The sequence below is a fragment of the Vespula vulgaris genome, chromosome 5, assembly GCF_905475345.1.
Source record: "Vespula vulgaris chromosome 5, iyVesVulg1.1, whole genome shotgun sequence".
NCBI classification, from domain to species: Eukaryota; Metazoa; Arthropoda; class Insecta; order Hymenoptera; family Vespidae; genus Vespula; species Vespula vulgaris.
The window spans coordinates 8,436,049-8,460,938 of NC_066590.1; the positions used below are offsets into that span (position 1 = coordinate 8,436,049).

General features: G+C 32.6%; 1 protein-coding gene across 1 annotated transcript in view; it reads right to left on the minus strand.

Annotated features, from left to right (window-relative positions):
• Positions 1-24,890, minus strand: part of LOC127064002 (alpha-mannosidase 2) — a 192,300-nt gene that overhangs the window by 87,983 nt on the left and 79,427 nt on the right. The window contains exon 3 of the mRNA XM_050994452.1: positions 20,129-20,643. Coding sequence (XP_050850409.1) covers positions 20,129-20,416 — 288 coding nt within the window. The 5' untranslated portion in view covers positions 20,417-20,643. The remainder of the gene's footprint in view (positions 1-20,128; positions 20,644-24,890) is intronic.

The following is a 24,890-nucleotide window of genomic DNA, read 5'->3' on the forward strand; positions in this document are numbered from 1 at the left end:
TTAAAAAAAAAAAGATCCTTGTTGATCAATCACGTGGATCACAATAATAATAGAAATAATAATGATACAAAATTATAATGAACAATATTATAATAATTATTTATATATATATATATATATATATATATATATATATATATAAAGGATGGTTTTTGCAACGGCACTTACGTGAAAAATCATACGTATCTGTACATTAATATATTTGTTGTTAAGAAACGAACACTTGTCCAGCTATTAACATTGTTCATCTGTTAAGGTATAAATGATAGAATATAACACTAACACGTCGGATATTAACATTCTTTTTTTCTTTTTTTACAGTAATGTGTCACCTTCGAGCGATAAAATTAAACTGCAAAAATTTGAGACGTTAAGGAATACGTTCATAACGCGCATGTCGTTATAGAAGGGGATAGAATACCTTACAAGGTAAAGAAGCAGTAGCAAATTACTTAGATAATACTTGGAAGGACATATCCATTTAATCATATAGAATTTGCTTAGAGCGAGAGGAAGCCTGTAAAACGTTATAAAATTAAAAAAAGAAAAAGAAAAGAAAATTATTTTCAGAAAGATTTAAAGCTTGTATTTTAAAGAAAAATAATTTTTGAAAATTAATATCCAATAATGATCTATAATTTATACATTTTATGTTTTAAAGAAAGTTTTATATTTTAAATTTAATTAATTAGATTTATATATTTTAAAGAAAAATAACTTTTGAAAATTAATACCCAATACTGATCCATGATTTATATATTTAACAATTTATATATAATATTTATTCAACGCATAAAATAATATCGTGTGAAATATCAACAACGAACAAACGAAAAACAACAAAATGAATGACCTAATTTAAAATAAAAATCTAATCTTTTACTATCTCATAGTAACAACTAGATGAATTTCAGTTTAATAGATTCTTCGTGTCAGATCTTAATATTAAGTATTACGAACGATGTTACCTAATCTTTTCTGCTTTGGATTTTTTTATTATTATATCGTTCATATATGAACGTACCCTTGAAAATTCATATGTACGATTTTCTCTCAAATTTTAAATGTTGTCTCAAATTTTAAATACTACTACACGAAATATTTATTCTTGAGAAAAATAAAAAGAAAACAAGAAGTGAAATCATAGAACAAACGAGCCATTTTTTTTTTTTTTGGTAAACAAAGAAATCGCACTTGCAATAATTTCAACATTCCAGACGAATTATTCAAACCCGTCTGCAAAATTTACTTTACAAGCAAATTTCTCCTTTCTATTCTAATTAAAAGCAAAAAAATCTTCGTGTTTGTCGAATAGTTCGTCAGGAGTAATTTATACAATCGTAAATATTCATTCACAAAGTGTACAGTTCGAAGCATATTTCTAAAATCCAATAATGCAACTTGCAAAAAAAAAAAGAAACATTTCTAAATCGGTCAATATCGTGACGAGTCACGTAACGCGAATGCATCTAAAATTTCGTTTTAAACATTCTACTTGATTATTACACTTGTTATTCTAACGATAAATAATAAATTTGTTATCTTTAATGTTAAAACTAATTCCGTTATAACCAATTAAACACGTAACAGAAAATAAGACGAGATACAATGCAAAGAACTGTTTCAATACCACTGAATAGTATTTCGTTCTAATTATTCGTTGAAATCGCACATGTGCTATAATAATCGATTTAACGTACAATTTTCAGATAAGGAAAATAATTCTACATCGTACCAAATATGATCGATGAACGATCTACTGCTGATTAAATCAGGATTAATAATTTAAGGAAAAAAAAAGGAAATAAGAAGAGAGAGAAAAAATATTCAAATCGCAGAGAATTATCTACAGTTACAACCGCAAATAAAAAAAAAAAAAAAAAAAGAAAACACATTGCAAAAGTATGTTACAAATTCATTACGGTATATTTGCACGATCTTAATCAATGCTTTTATTCTTTCAATAAATCTTTATCTATATATTGCTTTTCTTATCCTTTCATCTTTGTTATGTATCTTTCAGTATGTTTCTGATGAAATAAGTGGAAACTGGATCGATATTATCAATTTATATTAACTATTTTCTAAAAAGCAGAATATATTCCTACTGTGTTCTCGTACGAACAACTAGGCACATACATCGCACATGCATGATAAGAATTATCAACTATTTAATATTTGTAACAGTCATACATCATGTCTGTATACTATTTAATAACTACTAATCAATAACAACGATATATTAAAAAGAAAAAAGAAAAACAAAGTTTCATTTAAAAGTCTTTTTCATCATTTTATTTTTTTTTTCATTTAGTATTTTTGAAAGAGTAATGTAAAATTTAATGATTTCCTATTCATTTTACATATCAAGTTCTTTTTATATTTTTTTACAACGATGATGATAATAATAATAATAATAATAATAATAATAATAATAACAATAATAATAATAATAATAATAAAATCATATATTCGATGTATACTCCATATATTTATCGTATACACATATATATATTATATATGTGTTGTGTATGTCGTACAGGTTTTGCAATACACCATGTGTATGTAGATATAATGATATATATATATATATATATATATATATATATATATATATATAATCGATAAATGTCAGTATTATTGACGTTGATATTTTTGAACGGTTGTTTAGATTTTGCAGTGTATATTCGTTTTCTGATGAAATTTGATCGTTCGAGTCTTGTAACCACTAGCCACTCGTATGGTTTCTGAATGTGACCGATGTGGTCAATGTTACGTCGTGCGTCGTGCATCGATGGAATGATGCGTTTAATAAATTTAGAAGAATGGATCCTCGAAGAGGATGCACTCGTTCGTAAATAATATCATTTGGTTGGTAGAAAATATATAGGGTGTTTTGTAAATACGAAAAAGAATTTTACACAAACCAAAAATTTCAAATTATTTTTCACCGATATCAATTTTATTTTCAAATAATTTCTATTTGTAGTATTGCAGAAGCGATTGCATAAATTTATTATAAATAAACCATGTATATTTTATTGAAAGTTATATATATATATCAAAATAAATTTATAAATTAATATTCGTAATTATAATATTAAATGTTGTACATCGGTGGAAGATATAATTACGACGTAAATCTTAATACTTGAAGATAATACATTATTTAACATATTAACTCTCGAATTTACGTCAAGTGCCTAAAAGACACCCTGTATATATCGAGATATACAGGAGGAAACGCAGGTGCCTTCCGGTCCCTTAGATTTCAATTCGTTTGCTTCGATCTCTCCCATTGCCTCGAAACTCCCGTTTCAAATTCGTCCTACTTGCTTCATGCTTCATGGACCGTTTTCCCACTTTCCAACCAATCGAAAACGTACGTCCATTAATAATAATTAGACGTACGTCGAACCGAATGTGCTAACATTGTCCACGTTACGAAGGGAAATTCGTTATCGGTTGATAAAATATTCGAAAAATATCATATTTCATTCATACATTCTACATGAAATTTATGGCGAACTAATAATACCTTGCATTAAAATGAATAACTCCGTGTGAGAGAAAATATATGATGGATGGCAGAAATAAATAAGAAAGAAAAATAGGTCAATGAGTGTCGACATAAATGATAAGTCTAAATAATTAATTAATTAACTTAATGAACATACATGTACATATATATACGTACATATGGTGTATCGCAAAACTTGTACGCCATACATATATATACATACACGTATATAAATATGTTAAAAAAAGAAACTCAAATTTTTAGGAAGTTGATTAACAGGAAGTGGGAAGTCATAATACGATAGAAGCCAAAAAGTAATCGATACGTTGCAATCGGAAATACGTTCTCAGCTCATGTTCTTAAGGAGGGGGTGTTTCCATCGGAGACCCGATTAAGGATAGGGTGAAACCCTTCCTCTTATTTCCCACCCCACATTCACCCTCGCTGGCTCTAAGCGACAAACTTTCGATGTCACGTATAAAAGATCGAGGGGGTAAAAGGAAGAGAGAGAGACAGACGGATGGACAGAGAGACGAGACGCGCGCGCGCGAGAGAGAGAGAGAGAGAGAGAGAGAAAGAGGCAGATAGAAGGAAGGAGAAAGATAAAAGTAAAACGAAAAGCAATGAGTGAGAGAGAGAGAGAGAGAGTAGAAATCAAAAGAAAATCTGTCTCTCTCTTTCTCTCTTTCTTACTCTCTCTCTTTCTCTCTTTCTCTTCTTTTCATTCTTCGTTGAGTGTCGAGGACCAGCTGTGATCGTGGTGAGAACAAAAAGAAACGTCTGCTGGAAAGTGGTCCTCGACGAATCAAAGAGCTTGCGTGGCACAACCCTCCAAGCATCCCTTCGCACGTAGGTATATATTTATTGGCTAGTCGTACGTACGCGCGTCTCAACGTAAAAAAAAAAAGAGGAAGAAAAAAAAAGAAAAAAATGTAGACGTACGTGGCCACTTCTGGTACGTGACCGTGCCAAAACGTTCTTTTTTTTTTCTTTTTTTTTTCTTTTCTTTCCTTTTTCCCTACTTGGCTAAGCCACTTCTCACAGGCACTCTCTTTCCCACACTCTCGACTCGAAACGTTTCCAAGAGGTTGCTACCAAGAGCTGTGGTTGATATCCCAATAGAGGGAGTTGCGTTAGGATGCAGCACGTATATGGATTATTAATTATCTAATTGGTAGACGTTCATTATTTTCGTATGTAATTAATAGTTAATAAAGAAAAAGAAAGAAAGAAAGAAAGAAAGAAAGGAAAAAAAGAACGATAATTAAGAGACTAATTTTGATTTCAACACGACATAGGATAAGAATATATTCCCTTAAGTAAATTATTATCAAGGCTTTATAAATTTTTGCAGAAATTAAACGGACTATAGTACTACTATTACTACTATTACGTTATATACTATAACGTAGTATATCAATGTATTTTGCAAATAATAATATTATTAATAATAATAATATATTATTATTATTGATAATATAATGATATAACAAATAATGACGTAATTAATAAATAGATAAAGAATTTACAACCGGTATTAAATTCAATGAGGTCATTTGTAGATGCTAATTGAGACAGAAAGTGGTACGACAGTGAGGCTGCTTTGTTAAACAGAGAGATACGCGGATGAACGCACAGGGACAGAATTCTAGGTACGTAAATGCGAACGGATACACTCGGGGATGTTTGCGGATGAGAGGCGAGATGACGTCACTAGATATCTCCCTTTGAGCCAAGAATGCAAGAGGCACGGGACGAGAGGGGTGGGAAGCAAAGGGGCGCCGTTCTAAATCGATTTCAGTACCGAGCACTGGAACGAAATAGGAGAAGATCTAGCTACCACGCGAGAGTTAATCATGAACGTTTCGAAAACTTCTACGATAGATTAGAATCATTTCTAAGTCGAAAATTAAATTATAACGTGAGGTAACTATAGTACAAAATAATTACAAACGCCAGATCTACTTAATTAATTGCAATTGTAAATCTGCGTATTAATCGATCTTGTTCATTCTTCTGTTTCAGAAAATTTATTTGTACGAATAAATGTTTCTTGCTGACGTGTGTATATTTATATCAAACGAAGATACAAAGAGTCTATTAGAATGTTTGAAAAAATTATCGATAATTTATTTCGAACGTTTTCATATTAACACTGAATTACAACAGAGGATAATTTCCGTATAAGAAAGCTAATTGGTAATAATGAAATTGGAATATTTTTACGGAAATCTGTTTATTGAAGAATGTTCAATTTCACAGCGACAAACTTTTCCAAAGAAGAATGAAATTACCAGGGAGAATCGATGAAACACGTAGAGGTAACAATTTTCGATATTAATTAATTTTCCGAAGATCAACAACGATTTTTAAAAATGTTTTCAATGTTTCCTTGGTTATTACTTTTATAATAATAAAGTACACCCTATATATCCAAAATATAAAGGACAACGCGCGCGATTTACTTTGTCTATAGGATGGTTGGGAAAAGGTTGGAAGAAAAATAAAAGATGGCTCCGGGTGGGTAGAGAAAGAAAGATAAAATGTGGGTGGGCCAGCTCGTAAAATGTCGGACGACGTTGACCAAAAGATATACGTAGAGTTCTTGGCGTCTACGTCTGAACAAACCAACGAAAAAACAAACGAATGAACGAAAAGAAAAGAAAAGAAAAACTGAGATTATATATAAGCTTACGACTAGTCGTTGTTCTTGGCCTATACACCTACGACTCTTTTTTTTTTCTTTTTATCGTTCGAAATTTTCTTTCTTTTCAACTTTCAAGAATTTTATTTCTTTCTCGAGAGAGTTTATTACGATGTATTACAAATTCGATAAACCTCCCGATGGAATCGTAAATGCTTTTCCGCAACAAAGGAATCTATTCGAGCGAAAGAATTATAAAAAAAAAAGCGTTTAAAGCGAAGGAAGAAAATGCCGATCAACTTAAAATAATTAATTATTTCATCGTATACGCGATTATTTGCATGCACTTGACATCGGTGATTTTCTTGTTTTTCTTTTTTTTTTCTGAGATTGAAGAAAGAATTTATATAATATAACAATATTTAAATTATTCACATAATATAATAATATTAGTTTAAATTACATTTTTTAATGATACTAATTTAAATGAAATATAATAATTAAATTATTATATAATATAATAATATTTAAAATTGATTGAATATTACGAAAATTGATACGAGTAAGTTTTCTTCGAACAAGTAAGTATAATCTGACATTTGGGTCAACGATACGAATACGAGTTTCGTGCGATGGCCGATGGTTAGTTCGTCAGACGCAAGTAGTAACTGTCTGTATTCGGTCAGACGAATAACATTCAAAGAGAAACTTTCTCTATCGTTCTTGCTTGTGAAACTTTGATTCCGATTGGTCTTCGCGGTGTAAGTTGTTCGAGTTCGTCTCGAGAAATAATACTTCCAACGAAGTTCGACATTCATATTGTTTCAAACCGTGATGTTCAAATTCAATTCAAAACCGAATAACGAATAGATTTTTCTCAAAGATTTAATTTTTTTAAATGACGACGATCGAATTTTTATTCAGGGAACTATGTAATGTATATCTTTCTTATTTTATTTTTTTTTTTATAATCTTTATTATTGTCGTTGAACGTCGTCTAGTTTCTAGTCGATATTACAGGAGAATGATCGGCCGCGAGAGTCGATGAGATTTCTCATTAGCGAGGCTAATTGATATTTGCCGGGGTGCTCGGTCAGTGGCATGCGGCTTCTGCTTGCGTTTGCCTGTCGCCACGTTGCTTGTCCACGGTTAGCCGCGTATTGTAATCCCCCTCTGATGTACGGGCTTCGTAGAAGCATTCCTGCGGAGGTCAATTAGAGGGGTTCGGCTCGTTACACGCGGCCGGAGGCGAAAACCAAAAGCCAAGGTGCGTCCATTTCGAACCGCGTGAATTAGTGCGCCAGTGTAATTAGACGCGTAACGATTCTTCCTTCTCTCTCTCTCTCTCTCTCTCTCTCTCTCTCTCTCTGTCTGTCTTTCTCTCTCTGTCTTTTGTATAGTGTTTCCCTTTACAAAGGTATTTCTCTCTCTTTCTCTCTCGCTCTTTTCCTATCAATCTGGTGTTTTCAACTAAGTTTCGTAAACTTAAGGAAACTTTCAAACGAAAAAGCAAAGAAAAGAAAATAAATAAATAAATAAATAAATAAATAATGCCCAAGAAGAACATTATACTGGTCCGACTCGATTTATTATAAAGAAATTGAATTTTATCGATCATTTTCTTTCAGGTAAGAACTCTCCGTTAAAATCACTAATTAATTGTTGATAAGAGCGACGATAAGGCAACTAAAGTTCGGATAATGGGACAAGTTTTTAAATTAAAACTCTGTTACGTTAGAACGGGATCGATCGATTTTCTAGATTGACTCTGAACGATATTTAAACGCGTCGCGATGGATACAATTGTTAATGTAGAAATAAGAAAAGATATTAATAAAAAAAGAAAAAGGAAACAAACGTTGTTTTGCAGTTATAAGAAATAATATATTCTAAGAGGACGAAATAAAATATGCGAACTTATTTCATATTTTACTTATGACGTCTACGTATATATGTACGTATGCATTCGACGAAAGAGGCGCGAAAGAGACGACAATCGAGAAAGTTTCAAGCTAAGCGCCAGAGTCAAATATTGGACTTTCCCTCGACGTACGGTACGTGTCTCTAACACGTGAGCGTGTGTGCTGAAAATGGCGCGAGGCGCGAATTATTGAATTTCGTATTGTTTACACCTCAAGCTCCGCAGACATGATTTAATCGACGTCTGTCACGCCGCGGAAAATTGGAAGTCGAGTATTCAAAAGAGAGTGAGAGTGAAAGAGAGAGAGAGAGAGAGAGAGAGAGAGAGAGAGATAGATAGAAGATTTTATTACGAAACACGCGAAATTTTTCTTTAACCTTTATACGATGAAAACGATAAGACAATTTAAAATTAGAATTGAAATTAGACAGCGTACATGTAACTTTATTTCGAATTAATTTAACAAAATTAATTGGATTTGTTTGGTCGTAATTCTCGTTCCTTTTCCTATTCCCGACTTAACTCTTAATAGCCTAACACTGTAGCAGATCTCTTTATCTACGATAGGATAAAACGATAAGACTACTTAGAACGAAGTTTTGTCGTTGAATTTGCAAAATCCTCAATTAACGAAGGGACAACGTGTGTATGTATGTATGTATGTATGTATGTATGTCATGAATTTCCGAATAAGACAGAGGAAATTAATCTGTCCTTGTTTCCTACTGTGATTTCACTACTTTCTTCCTATTTTCATCGTAACTTTCAATACATGTATTTATATGGATATATACGTATATATGTGCGTATATATGTATATACATATTGTACATGGAAACGTACGTAGTAACATTATTATACAAAATAGGAGAATGTGTGTCGAGTCTCGGCGCAACTTCAAGTTCGTGAGAAACTTAATCCAGGTTGAATTTCATCCTCTCATACATTCTATCTTTTCCTCGGTCCCATCCCAACCTCGCCATTTCCATCTTCCACCTCTCCATCCAACTTACCACCAAGGGCCTATATATTTTACCGCTGAAAAAGTCATAAGAATCCGTAGGATAGCTCGGTATGAAAATTTCAGATTTAATCCTATACAACACTATCTCGAAACGTCTGAAATACCATAGTAAGGAGAACATAAATTAATGATATTAACTTGTGGAAACTTTCAAACAAAGACAGAGGTAAAAGACAAATATAAAAAAAAATAATAATAACAAAAAAATAAAAAGAAACAGAATACGTAACGATCGCTCGTTCGTTTGTTCGTATAATTATTGTTAAAATTAAATTTCATTCGTTTGAGATCTCGCAAAGAAGTTTATCGCAAAGGATAATTTGAATTGAATGAAAAATTAATTCAAGTTATTACGTCAACTTATTGGAGACAAGGTTATTATATTTTTCAACGCTTATATTTATCGAAAGTAGGTCGCAGTTGCGTTTGTATATTAGGGAAATAGCGAGTACTTCTGATTTCTAACGTTAAAGATAATAATATTATTCTAAGGATATCTAATTTAAGAACAACGTTAGGAAGAATCGTATTTCTGACGCCATGCTATGTATTTGAAATGAAACGAAACGAAATGAAAAGAATAGAATGGAAAAGGAGAAAAGGAAGAAGCAAGGATGGAAGAAACCTAGTAGAAAGGAGATAGAGAAAATGTTACGGAGTAAAGAAAGAAGGAAAAGAAGGGCAATTTCTGAATTGCTTCTACAAATCAGAGCAGATTCAACGTAATGCGTATCTCAAAGAAGCCGACCTCTGTTCTTTTTCTTTCTTTTTTCATTTTCTTCTGCTTCTCCTTCTTCTCCTATCCTTCTTTTTCCTTTTTATATTCTCTTTTTAGAATTTTCTTCGCCGCTACCGTCTCGTCGCCGTCGTCATCGTTTCTCTTTTCCTTTCGCGCTACTCGTTTGCATCTTTTCGATATCTTTCTATCTCTCTCTCTTTCTCTCTCTCTCTCTCTCTCTCTCTCTCTCACTCTTTTTCTTTTTCCTTTTTTCATAGCGTGCAATCTCATCGTCGATGGTGGAAAACTTCAAGGAGGGAGAGATGATAGTAAAGAAAATAAAGGAAAAAAGGATCCTTTGAAGAATATATCTAGCTGCGTCTTAAGATTATGTTCGTTTTATGTTAATGTACGTACATATGTAGATACATGTATGTATGTATATGTATGATGTATACATGAATATATGTATGTGTATATGTATGTACGTACATACATGCGTGTTTACATAAAAGTTCTTTTTTTACTTTCGAGAATGACAAGGAAATAAGAACTAGAGAAAATATTTTTTCATAACAAAATAAACTTCGAGCGTTAAGAATCGTAATTAAATGGATTACCTTGCTTAGTTTTCCCGACATTTTTCGCATGCGCCACGTGTATTTGGGGATTTGCCAGTAAAAGGATTTATGTTCCCACGAAAAATACTCGCTGAAAAATCTCTGATAGAAAGAAAAGGAAAGAAAAAAAAATATATATATATATAACAAAGGAGGAAAAATAAAGTAAAAAAAAAAAAAAAAAAAAAAAAAAAGAATATACGAAGAAACAAACGACTCGATCAAATGGGTTAAGATTCTTTTTTCTTTTTTTTTTCTAAAAACAAATATGGCTATATAAAAAAAAAAAAGAAAAAAGCTACGTAGTAGAATAGAAAAAAAGAAATACAGCTTGCTGTACTTCCTGAAAAAGAGAGGGAGAGAGACGGACAGAAACAGATAGACAGAGACAGAGAAACAGAAAGAGAGAGACAGAGAGAGAGAGAGAGAGAAAGAAAGAGAGAAAAAACGTCTTCTGCAGAAGAGCGAAGAGACAAAGTAGAAGAGAAGAGGGGGTTAGAAGCGAAAGGACGGGCGGATATGAATTTCTGGAAAGGTTTGCTTAAGCAAATTGCGAAATGCAGTCTGTGTATAAGAAAGGCTCCCTACTATTGCCCTCCCCCTCTGCTCCTACTTTGCCTCCTTCGTTCGTTCGGAGGGAAGCAATAGACGATGTTGAGAGTTAGAGAGGGAGAGAGAGAGAGAGAGAGAATTCCAAATTATATGGCTCATAGAGATATTTTCCTTTAGATGGATGGTTAAAAACAATAAATAAATATAAAAAAAAAAATAAAAAAGGAAAGGAAAAGAAAAAATTGATCGAAAAATCGTACGGTTATAATATCGTTTCATCAAGGATTTCTAATAACGCAATTAATTGACCGTATTATTTATCGATTCTTTCGATTCGACGAATATATTAAAGCTCATATGTATCTATGCATTTTTGGTAGTTTATTAATGTTTTATTATATCGTCTACACGCGTGCAAACGATTGATTAAATTATTCACGTAAAATAAACCTCTTTTAATCATTTTTTTTTCTTTTTACTTCATATAAATAATTCAATCTATCAATATATATATACACACACACACACACAATATATTATACATTGTATAAATATAATATACGAAATTGATCATTTTCGATCAGTTCCATTCTAATTAATTATTTATAATTATTATTATCATATTGGAAAAACAATTAGAAATTTTATCGACTTATTTTGTTTTCTACTAAACAACGTAATTACCATTATCATTATCATTATTATTATCACTATATTTTTTCCTCTCTCAGACTCTTCTCAATCAAGTTCTAATTAGAAATAGTACTATCATGCAGATCTTTTTTTTCTCTATTATTTGTTTACGGAGTGTTTAGATAATTTTTTTGTAATTACTGATATCTGCAACTATATGTACGTGTTTGAATGTAATTTATCATCACCATCGTCATTATCATCATCATCATCATTATCATTATTATTATTATTACAATTATTATAACAATAATTATTATTAATATAATCTTGTAGCAACGACGATCGTCGTCGCGAAAACAGCGACTACGATTCACTGAGTCATGAGAATATCTTCAAGAAGTGTATCTAACTTATTACCGAGAACAACCATGCATTCTGACGTTTTGCTTTTAAGAAAAAGAGAGAGAGAGAGAGAGAAAGTAAAGGATACCTCCCAAGCTGTATGTATGTACCTACGTCGCTCGAAGGGGGAGAACGTACACCCTACACTAATTGTTTCGTCGAGACGCGAAAGAAAATAGGAGAAGGGAGAGAGAATAATGACCCGCGAAACAATGCTTTCCGTGCGGCTCGGAATTAATAATTTCTGGACCGTAAAAGGTAAGAAGAGAAAGAAAGAGAGAGAGAGAGGGAGAGAGAGAGGGAGAGAGAGAGAGAGAGAGAGAGAGAGAGAGAGAGAGAAAAGAAAAAGATCGAGCGAAGTAGGAGAAAGGAGATAGGCGAGAAAGAGGGACTATGGGGTGGAAGGAGAAAGGGTGGGAGTGAGAAAGGGGAAAGGGAAGCCTCCGAGAAAGTTAACATTTCGTAACGAGAGAAAAAACGAGAAGAGCGGCGAGAAAACTAAAAGAGTGGGAAACGGAGGGTGGGAGAGAGGAGGGAGGGAGAGAGCTAGAAGCTAAACAAATCTTCGGGCATGTAAATTTACGAGTTTGGAGGGAGAACCTCTTTCTCTGTAAAAAATCCTCTTTATCTTTCTATCTCGTAATAAGGTGAACAATTGCGATAAAAATGAGAAGAAAAGAGAGAGAGAGAGAGAGAGAGAGAGAGAAAGGAAGGAAATATAATATGCTCTCTTAAATTTCACGAAAGGTAACTTACAAATTCGTGTTCGTCGTTTATACCTCTTCAATCCTTAATCGAGATTATATCATTCTTCGTATTATCTTTTTTCCTATCGTTTCTTATATATTGAATTAATTTTTTTATTGGATAAGACTGTCTTTTAACTCGATTTTAATATAACAATAAGCTTAACGATTATATATATATAAAATATAAAATTAAAAGTTAATAATTAAAATTTTTAACAAAATAAAAGAGGAGAGATTTATAAACAAACACGTTCGTTTCGGAAATATAGCTATTATGTAAAAAAAAAAAAAGAGAAGAGGACAAAAAAAAAATTCACAGGAATACACCCTCGAAGAATATATTATGTTATTAAGACTGATTCAAGAAATTTCTATAGGAATAACAATATAATAATTCAGGATGCTGTGATAAGCTCGAATGATTTCAATGTTAAATAGCATCTTGCGAATGTATGTGTATGCACGCGTGTGTGCGTCGTTCAATAATTATCATTGCTTCACGTGAAACGATACTCGACGGAACGTTCGTTTACGTTATTCACCGTCGTTTCTGTGCTCTCTCTCTCCCTCTCTCTTTCTACCCCCTTCTCTCTCAATCCTCCTTCTGACTATACATGCACGTCAGGGGTTTGGGACACGCGACATACATATTTCGTCGCTTTCGGTTTGAATTCGAGCCGAAATACGAGAACGAGGCCGTGCTCTCGACGTGTTTTCTCGGACACAATCACGCGTATATGAAGTATACCAGAACGAACGAGTAAGAGAGAGAGAGAGAGAGAGAGAGAGAACGTATATCTACGTCTACTTTCCTCGTGGTCCCTCGTAGCACGTAACGTTACGTGATCTATGTATGTGCCGTGACACATGACTCCCGAATGAACGGGTGAGGTCTTCCCTCCTTCCTCTCTCCTTCTCTCTTATTCGTTGAGTACGCGCTCAACATTAGTAATAATTACGGGTGACGTTAATGTCATTAAAGTGGCTTACGTCAAGAGGCCGTGGCGTCGTTAATATAATTAATGATGCTTCGCTAACTCTTCATTCGACCTTTTCTCTCTTATCCTACTTTTGTTTATAGGACAAATATTGTCTACTTTGTTATGAATATATTTCTTAGATGGTTTCGAACGAAGAGAATAAATAAATGTATCTGTGTGTAGTATTTAGGTTATTACGATGATCGATATTCTTGCGAAATATTAATAATTACGAGGGTGGATTATAAATGAAATTATTATTGTTATCACTGTTATTATTTTTTGGCTTTTTTTTTTCTTTTATTGTCGGCGAGTCGTTCGTAACGTAAGATATTTCAATAAACGAGATTTTTTTCGATTTATTTTAATTTAATAAAAATAATTTTTGTCAGGACGGAGACGTAGAAAAGTTGTTTGAATAAAACTGTGTACGGTATATAATAATAACACGGTTATATACGACTGGACGCGTTAGAAATCTATTCTATAGTATTTCGTATAGTTGCCATTTGTCTTGCAAAACTAATTCCGCAATACTAATTCTGCTATTTGTTTGTTTATAGATAGAGTTTATATTTAACAATATTATAAACAGTGCAATTAATATAGATCACTAAGTTGTGATACTGTTATAATTTCGCGTATTTGTACAAGTCACTTAATAGAGACTCATATTGATCTCTATGTATTACAATATTTGTAATAGTTTTGTCGAATTATACGAAATTTATAGCTTGCAACTTGAAAAACAATGTTTTAGATTCGACTATTAAGATTCGTCGATTTAATTAATACTAAACGATTAAAAAGATGAACAAAATCTCATCTTGCAGATAAAGATTGAGAAACGATAAATCGAATTTTTCAAATTTTAAAAAAAGTTTTCTTCTCGTACGTAAACTATTCTCAAAAAAAAAAAAAAAAAAAAAGTATTTCTTGACGCAATTCTCTTTCGTAAAAAATTAAGTTTTCCTAAAAATGAGAAAAATCGATTTCTCTTTTGAACCTTCATCTTTGATATAAGATTATGTTCATCGAAAATCAAGAATTAATTACGCTTAGAATCGTTGGCATAAATACTGTGTGTTCTAATATTTTTCGTGAAAAAATAAGTTTCGTAGAGTGGCGCCCTTTGAAGTCTGCGGTAAAAGAGACGAAGCTGCTAGCCACTATTGAGTTCTATATACACGCTTGAAAGGGTGTATATTGTTTCCGTGAACTAACCGATTTACATGCTTGCTTGTGTGTGCAAACTATCTCGGATTATCTGAACCATTCCAAATGCAAGCGAAAGCGTTTCGAGATGCTCAAACGGAGAAATTACGGTGACTTGTTCGATGATATTGTCGTTTATTTCGTCGAAAATAATAACTAATGAATACTTATATATTATTTTAATAAAAATCAAAACGTGTGAGTTCGTGTTCGCACTATAATCTATAAAATAGAACTCTCAGCGATTCTATTCGCTGCGATTTTCGCAATAGAATTAATCTACTTTACATTATCATTATCATTATTATTACTACTATTATGATATAACGATATATAACGATAATAATAGTGATAAGAAGAAGTAAAAGTAGAAATATATACTTAAATATTATATATATCGTATAAGTACGTCTTACCTTATGTATGATGATAGTGATTTAGAATAACCAAAAAGTAGAAAGAGTATATTTCAACGAACAAGATAAATTTGATATAACCAGTCCACACTCGTTGGCGTCCCTCAAAGATCTGCCTTCCTTTATGAGAGTATTCCATGAGTCAGCTCGCGTGTTGATTTTTTGTACGACCTCTCAACAAATCGTGCCCTTGGTAATTTGGAGACATGACTACCCAGATATATACAATACTAGTAGGAATACGATGACAAATATAAAACGCTTTTTCTTTTATTTTCGTCCGTTATTATTCCTTCTTATTTTTCTGCCTTATACTCGTATCGACGATTCATTATATTCGCGTTTGTTTTTATTTCGTTCTTGTTTATATACGTTTTATTTTAGTTCTTATCGATCCTCTCATTGATTTAACGAGACCTTGATTGAACCTTCATTGTTATGCTTGTATAAAATATTGTTATGAAGCGTGATTCATTAATTAGTCATCTATGTCGAATTATCATTAATGAAATAGATATATGTAACAAAAATTTATCATTTATCAAGTAATTTCATAGGAGAAGTCCCTGTTGGTTTACTTGATTTCAGAAATTTGGAAAAATACGAAAAACCAACAAAAGGATTTTAATAAACGTTTCTCGTTCAGTTTCGCGTACTAAAGTTTCTACCTCTTTCTAATATTCTTTTTTGTCGTAAATTTATATAATTACTAGCTGACATATGTATGAAGTATATTTACTATTCTTTATGAATTTAAAAATGTATACCGATACTGCGTCCTATTTAGAACGGATTACTGCGAGACATGCTATCATCAAAGAAGGATATAAATATGAAAGACCGTAAGTTTAACCTACTAACACTAATTCTCCGACTCATACTAATTCGATTGTTATATTACGACTGAGAGGGATATGACCTACACAAGTTTATATATCGATACGATGGGCACGTGGTGGGTACAACATTCCCCTGTTGCGCTTGTAGTTCATATTTTGTCCGTACTTGTCGCTAAAATCGCACACACGCTCCAAATGAAAAATTACGAACAAGAGTTTTAAGGAAAAGAAAAAGATAACGTAGTTTCGTGTAACAATACATGAAAAAAAAAGGCAAAATTAATCTTTAATTAATTAGTCGAGTATATGTATAATATTCGTTTATATAATATTCTCATGTACGATCCCTTGTAATAAGCATCCACATTATTTCTGAGTAAAAAGTAACTATTTTAACATAGATTCAAAGTAAACATATGAATCTTTTGAACTATAAATCTCTGATCTATAATATCTCTTATATTTATTACACGGTTTAAAAAAATTCTGAAAACCATATATAAAATGGAAAAGATATTTAAAAATCAGACAAATTTTGGATCATGTATTTTTTATCCTACGTTTGTCTCTTGGCAGGTGTCCAACGAATTTTTCAAGAGTTGATTTTCTCCTAAGTTACTATTGCGAGACGGTTCAACGGACTTTCGAAAGTGTAGATATTCATCGATACAATAATTACTAAGGGCAGACTAACGATTATGAAGAAATATAAAAGAAAGATCGTATATAAAACAGGTCTCTCATATAATTCGTTTGCGGTAAGAAACGAGCTAGTTTTGTTAGTTATGGAAGAAAAATAAATCGGGTGAGATATCTCGTAACAATGAGAGCAACGAAGTCGGTGTAATGTTGAAGCGATTTCTCGTTATCGCTTAATACGAAAAACATGCGCGAAGAAACGTGTTATCGCCACAAACCGGCAAAGAGAAATGAAAGATCGAACGTGGTAAGTGGAACGTTCCTTTCTTTGTGTTGTCGCGATCAAATTCCACGGTTACCTTCTTATCGTGCTACATAAAATTATTTTTATATTGCAATCAATCACGATATATTGCTAGACACAGTTCGACAATAATAATTTATAATAATAATGATGACAATGATGATGACGATGATGATGATAAGAATTAATTACTATTGATTAACCTTTAAATAATAATCGAGCAATCGCGGCAATCGATAAAACGATGCTTAAAAAAGCAAATCAATTTTTACACGAAACTATTAAGTACAATATGAACGATAACGAAATAGGCATGTTTTATAAATAGATCGATAATAGCGATTAAAATGACTCCAAATATTGACCGAAATAAATAATTTCGAAGCGAGTCCACCGGGTAAGAATGATAATAATCGTCGCGATAATTTTCGATACGATAGGACAATTCTAAGGGAGAATGTGATATGGTACCGATAAGTTTCACTAATTGCAATAAATATGTCAATGTCGGTGAACGGTAACAGACGGAAATAGAAGTCAAGGCAACTATAATTTCACAAAAGCTACTATTACGAGGCCACAAACAGACTTCGAAATTGCAATTGTAAGCCGGCGTACCTGTTGGAGGCGAGAGCTTTCTCGGTCTCTGATCCGATGGTCCGGATTGTACAGTCATCGACTCGTTGAAGTCAAATCCGAGAGCATTGCAATAGTTCCTGGCAGTGTACTAGTACGCCGCCATTGCGAAATAGCAGGAACGGTCTTTGGGCACTCAAAATCGCAATACCGACTCATGAACGATTCAGTACTGCAGAGAGAACGAGAGAGAGAGAGAGAGAGAGAGAGAGAGAGAGAGAGAGAGAGAGAGAGAGAGAGAGAGAGAGAGAGAAGATATGAGGCCTCGACTATTCCGAATATTACTGCTTGCCAGCTGCTGGCAAGCCTCTCTAGATTACTACGGTGCCTTTAGGTTAGTTCAACATGGCCGAACATGAAACTACAGTATGTTATCACTTTCCTAATGTTGAATTAATGCTTCATTGAACTCCACGAAATTCCTTGCGTTCCGTTCAATTAATCCTCTGTGTCTTTTACCCATTGCCACTTTCTAACGATCGATTCTGTCAATTATCGAAATCATTAGATAAACGACGTCTAGATATTTTTATTTTTCGAGAGTGGTATATCTACGACTTCACAAGGATCGATTCTTTGGAATCGTCAAACGTCGATGAGGATCCTATCGATAGGAATGACATAGCAAATGACTTTTAGTAAAGAGAAAGGAAGATAGAAAGAGAAAGAGAGAAAGAGAGAAAGAGAGAGAAAGAAAGAGAGAGAGCGAGGCAGCGAGAGAACAAGAGAGAAAGAAAATAAAAAGAAAAAAAGAATATAATAAAGTACTTTGGTTAAAGAGAACGAAAAAGATAAATAAAAAGATAAAAAAAAACACAAAGAAAAAAGAATAACGTGAAGAGTAACTATAGTCGATCATTCTTCCCTTCACCCTTCACCCTTTTCCTCTTCCTATTCGTTCGAGAAAAGGAATATCGTCGCGGAAAAGAAAAATGCCTTTATGAGAGCGACTCGTCGGCCATTAAATCAGCAAAACTCAAAGGAAGCACTCTCTACCTCTTTTCTCCTCTTCACCCTTCTCCTCTCACCCCACGACCCTTTTTCACCCCACCATTGCGGTGAAGACCGGAAGAAAGGAAAGTTCCGTGGCTAATGACGCGGTACTTTCAAAACGACTGTACTTCGTTCTTCTCTTTTATCTTTTTTTTTCTCCCCATCGTCCTCCCCCCTCTCCTCTACCCCTCCTTTTTCCTCTTTTCCTTTTTCTTCCACGTTGGAAGACAACGATGAAACTGGTTCGGTCGTAACGACGAGCTACGTTACCGACGAGACTCGCGGCGTGGAAAGTAAAATTAATCGCATGGTCTTGCTTGGTCTTCTCTAGCCATCGCTGAAGGAATATATTTCTTTTAGGTTGAAAAGTATGGCGATGGGAAAGTTTTTCCCGGATTATTCGACTCGATAAATCGAAGGGAAACGATGGCACGGGTTGTCCCTTTGATTTTTTCTCCTTCCTATCTCGACGGAGACAAATTTTCTTATACTTTATTTTCTACGATCGAGTATTTACACGATAATAGTGTGTAATATGCTGAACGATAAAGATGATCTTTTTATCGTTACTATTGAAATAATTTAATAGAGTTATAAGAAGAAGAAGAAGAAGAAGAAGAAATTGGTTAAATATAAAATAGACGTATTAAAATCAATCGACAATGTATATCTGCGACGATATGAAAAATCAGTTATTGATTTTTCTAATTTAGAACGCTATTATAATTTATAATTCTTCTGAACGAACATTCAAAGGTTTAAAATTAAACGATCAATATTCTGAATAAGAGATAAGATTTACCAGGACGAATTTTGCTGAAGTACGTGACGCGTGTGAATTATATTTTTCTTTTTCACGTTATGTACTGTGAAGAACTGAAAAAAAAAATCCGCGAAAGGAATGAGAGACTAATTGGTCAGAATAAAAGAAGACGTCTCTTTCATCATACGTATTCGACTCTACCGTGTTATTTATGGAGACAATCACTAATTAAACAATAAATAAGATGTATAGAAAATAAATGAGACAGAACGAACGATGATCGAATTGAACATCGAACTATTGGCATCGTCACGAATCACATAGAATTAATTATTACTATATTCTTCTCATTGTTCTATAAATTATATCAAATTCTAAATACGAGAATACTACTACCGTGTCAGATTAATAGATTATAGGAGTGTCAAAAATAACGTATGAAAAGATTTCTTTCCAATTCCAGTGCACCGTAGATATTTAAAAACGAACAAGAAGATATAGAGAAAGTACAAATATTATAGATAGAAACATGTACAAACGAATGAATAACCATTTACCTGGAAATCGAACTTCTCAAATTCTCGCTGTGCATCGATGTCCGCAGGTCGTGATTCGGTGACAGGACAAGTGGCCAATGATATTCTAGAATCTGGTACTTCGCTGTAATCCGGCGTGATAGACGTCAAGCTTCGATCGTATCGAAGCTCCTCGTTTAAAATGGCCGCCGATGAGGCGGTGGACGGTGCTTGGGTCTGATTCACGTAATAAAAACAGAGAAGGAGAGATAGTACGACAACGCATAGGACGAATACACGTCCAGAACCTCGACGTAAGATTTTATACATCTTGTCGAATTTTCTCTCTTCCTCTCCTTTTTTTTCTTTTTCTTCTTCTTCCACTTCTTCCACTTTTTTCTCGTTTCTTCGTTTCTCTTTCACTTCGATATTCACCTTTCGCCCATCGAACGAACTCCTTGTCTCGCGTCGATTGGTATGAACCTCGACTCCTCGACTACTCTCGTAACGTCGTCCGTCGACTTCATGGGACACGCTTGCCGTGTAAACGCAGCAATCTAAAAAATAGGAATAATCGTTTAAGATAAGGAAAAATAAATGGAAAAAGAAATTTACTAGCTATTTAATACCTATAAAGATAAACTGAGGTAGTTATCAAATCGATCTATTCTGAACGGGAGACACACGCTTATAGTAATCAATTAATCAAGAATATTTCACAACAATAATCCATTCGTTCCTCATCACATTAAAACTTTCTATAGAAATTTCTTTCTTGTAATATACAAATTTATGTACAAGCGTATTTATATATATATATATATGTATATATACTAATACGTACATATCCTAAATTATATTTCCTTATCTATATAATTTATATCGGATTAACCATTTAGAATTCCTACTTGTTATACACGCATTATGCTTCGTTACAATTAATCACAAGTTCATAACTTTTCACAATGCTCATTGATCACAGTTTATTTCCTTATTACTATATTCAATATCGCTTTGTCTTCGATCTATATGTATATACACATATATATATATATATATATATGTACGTATGTATGTATGTATATAGATATATATAACAGTTCGGACACATCCATAAAACATGCAAACGTGACCGTCACTGCGATAGTTAGTATAATATTCGTTCTTTTATCGACTCTTACTTCCTACAACTAACTATCGACCGACAAATAGTGAGTTACAAAAAAAAGAAAAAAATACGAGAAAAAAAATAAGGAGGAAGTAGTAAAGTTTTTCCTCCTTAGATTTCCTACGTTCTACTTTTATCCCCGACGATAACCTTCGGAGATAGCAATTCGATCGTCTATTTCGGTGTTCATTCACGAAAGCTCGATTCTATCTTTCTCTTTCTTATAACCATAGATACGCTATATAGGTCTATCTGTCTCTATGTATGTATATGTGAGAGAAAGAGGGAAAGAAAGATCGATTGCTCGTAAATCCTCTACGTCATTCTCTCTTCGTGAGTGTTTTACCTCGAAGGTTGGCCAGATATAACAGGAGAGACAAGGTCGTGCCAACGTACGACCTTCTCTTTCTTTCTCTCTCTCTGTCTCTCTCTCTCTCTCTTTCTCTCTCTCTCTATCTATCTGTCTCTTTCTCGCACACCTCTTTATCTTTTTCTTTCTTTCTATTTCTCGAATGTTCACGAGTTCTCATGTCACGAAGTACTGCTTTCCGCTTTTTCAAGAATTTAAGTGGGTCGCGAGCAGGCGCTCTCACATTCGTACTTCGATCCACCAACTTTGACCTTTCGCCTGTTTCTTCTACTCTTTCTCCTTCTCTTTCTTGCTCTCTCTCTCTCTCTCTCTCTCTCTCTCTTTCTCATTTTTATTCTGTTAAACTCGACAGCTTGCGTTTTGTTATTATTCTATAGTCTTGTTATTTAACCGAGTACATATATAACGATTTTAAATCTTTCGAAATATCTGTTATGAAGCGTTTCCAGTTTTTCTTTGAATAATTATTAACAGACGATGGTTTTTAAAGGATTCGTATGATTGTGTCAAACATCAAACGTTTTTTTTAATTATATATATAAATATATATATATATATATATATATATATTAGATATATTTTATGACGATTTCACGAGTCTAAATTTTGTATTAATAAATATAATCATTTAAAAAAAAAATTCGTAAATCGATTAAAAAATTATTACGATCGTAATGTAGTTTACGTGTTACGCAATGTACGTCATAAATTAAAAAAGAAATACGATAGCTCGTGGCGTTTAATAAAAGAGCAAATAAATTAATAAAGACGGACTTATATAAACAGAATTGGATTTTTCACTTTTTAAAAACAAAAGATACGTGAAAGAAACGTTTCCATTTATTGAAATTATTCTTTCGTTCTCTCTTTTATTTTTCGATTTTAAATTAGTTTGTACACAGTGTGAGTTATAGAAAATATTCTCACAGTGTTAACCATTGTTCCTACGATCACGATAAACTTAATCGAAGTCCAACGTGTTCGTTATACGAGAGAAGAAGTAACTGTTTGATCGAGGCAAAGGAGAGAGGTGGAGGATGGAGAACAACATCTAGTATGAATTATGAACGGGTGCAGTGTGTGCAGCTTGATTAAACGTCCGCGAAAATTATGACTGACCGTTTTGACGTGAAGTCGCTGAACATCAAACGCTTAATCGATATCCCTATAACTCCTGCTATAGTATACATTCTCCCTCTTTCCCTCCCTCCCTTCCTCTCTTTCTTTCTCTTTCTCCTTTACGATAATACAGAGACGAAATTTATTCGATGAATCAAAACTGTTTGTTCGAATTTTGCGATTTGATTAAAAGCGTTGAAGCATAAGTTTGCTATATGAAAAAATAGAAATATTTAAAAAGTACAGTGAAAATAGAAATATTTAGAAAATAGAATGAAAATAGAAATATTTAGAAAATATAATAAATATTTAAAATAAAACGTGCGATACGTACGTATATGTTCGAAATGTTACGATATAAAAAAAAGAAAAAAAGAAAGAAGTAACTTCGTATAAAAGGATGTACGCTTCTTTAAGAATTCACTTTTTTTTTTATTTATTTATTTATTTCTTTCTTTCTTTCTTTATTTATTTTTCTCTTAAGAAGAGATAAAAAGATGCTGTTCCAGGCACGAAGCTGCTAGTTTTCACTTAGTCGCCTTTATAATTTGACGATGTATCACGTCGCGTTTCTTATAATACCACACTAATTACCGAGCGCTTTGTATTTCGAACAAACTCGAACAACATCGGCTTTACATCTCTCCGTAATACTCTCATTATATTTTTCCCCCAGTTTCGAGAATGAAATGTGAAAAATATTGCGGCGAGAAAATGAATTCGCTATCTCGTTCTTATAATCGAATTTCTCAGTTTTTCTTTTCTTTTTTGTTGTTTTGTTTCCTTTTCACCTCTTTCTTTTCTCTTTAAAAAGAAGCTTTTAATTGAATTTTCTTTCTGAAAAAATTGCATTGAGAAATATACACAGATCTACAAGTAAACGTATCCCATTAAAATTATTAAAAAGAAGAAAAGAATATTTCGAGTCCCGATGTCTTCGAAGACGAACGTACAGTAGACGAAATATAATTTATCATTAACGAGATTAAAGATTGAATGTAAATATAGTTCAAAGTTCATATTTGTGCGATCGTGTAGGAAAACGTGTCGTTTAAAGAACATTTATCGATTACCTGCATTAACCATAACCTATTCACCTAGCTTTCCTACAGCTTTCTATTCATCGAACGATTTGAAATTTGCTCTCCGACGATCGCCTAAGTGGAGTTTTCGGTCTAGAACTTTTGCAATATCAATTTTCTGTTTCCTTTCTTTTTCCTTTTTCTTTTCCTTTTCTTTTTTTAAATACTTTTTAATTCTTTTATACACGAAGAAAAAAATTACAACGCACGTAGAAATTTATTGATTGAAATAAAATAATGAATTATAATATCTCTTTTTTTTTTCTCTTTTTTTGTTTCTATTTTTTCGACGTCGTTTATTTTAACGAGTTCGATTTACGAAAATCAACGCTTTATATTTCGTTCAGAACTTTTTTTTTATGTTGTACTGAATCAATATTAAGGGGAAGTTACGATCTAGAGCTTTCAAAAAATTGATTTCTCTTTTTTTTTTTTTTTTTTTCTTTAGACTTTTCACTTCTTTAATGTGTTGAAAGAAAATTTTTAAATTCTATAAATTATTGGAGTCCTTTAAATGTCAGCTATTACGTGTATACTTTCCTATATTGCAGCAATTGCAATATGCAGTAATGACCTTAAACGCGTTTTTCTTCAAATATCATTTTACAAACTGATGGGAGAAATATTTCAAGGATTCATTGATCGATATAGATCAATCTTTTTGTCAATTAAAGAATATACTTTTTTACAGAAAGTGAAAAATCAATAATATCTTCAGTTTTGTCAAATTTTATATATTTTCAGGGAATTAGATTTATTGATTAATTCAATATTGATTTAATAAATTTAAAATTAATTCCATTAATGTTTAAGGAAAACGCAGAAATGTATAAAAATTTATTAACAAAAGATCACGTTTGATTGTAAAATGTCAAAAAATGATTAAAAAAATGTTTCTTTTTTTTACTTTTGTATGATTCACTTCGGAAATTTCGTGTAGTTTAAAAATACGTTCGATTTTCCTATTTCAAAATTACAGTTGCGTATAGCTATATGTCTCATCGTTCAGAAAAAACGGCATGCTTTCAATATTTTTATTAAAAAGAAAAAAAAAGAAGAAGAGAG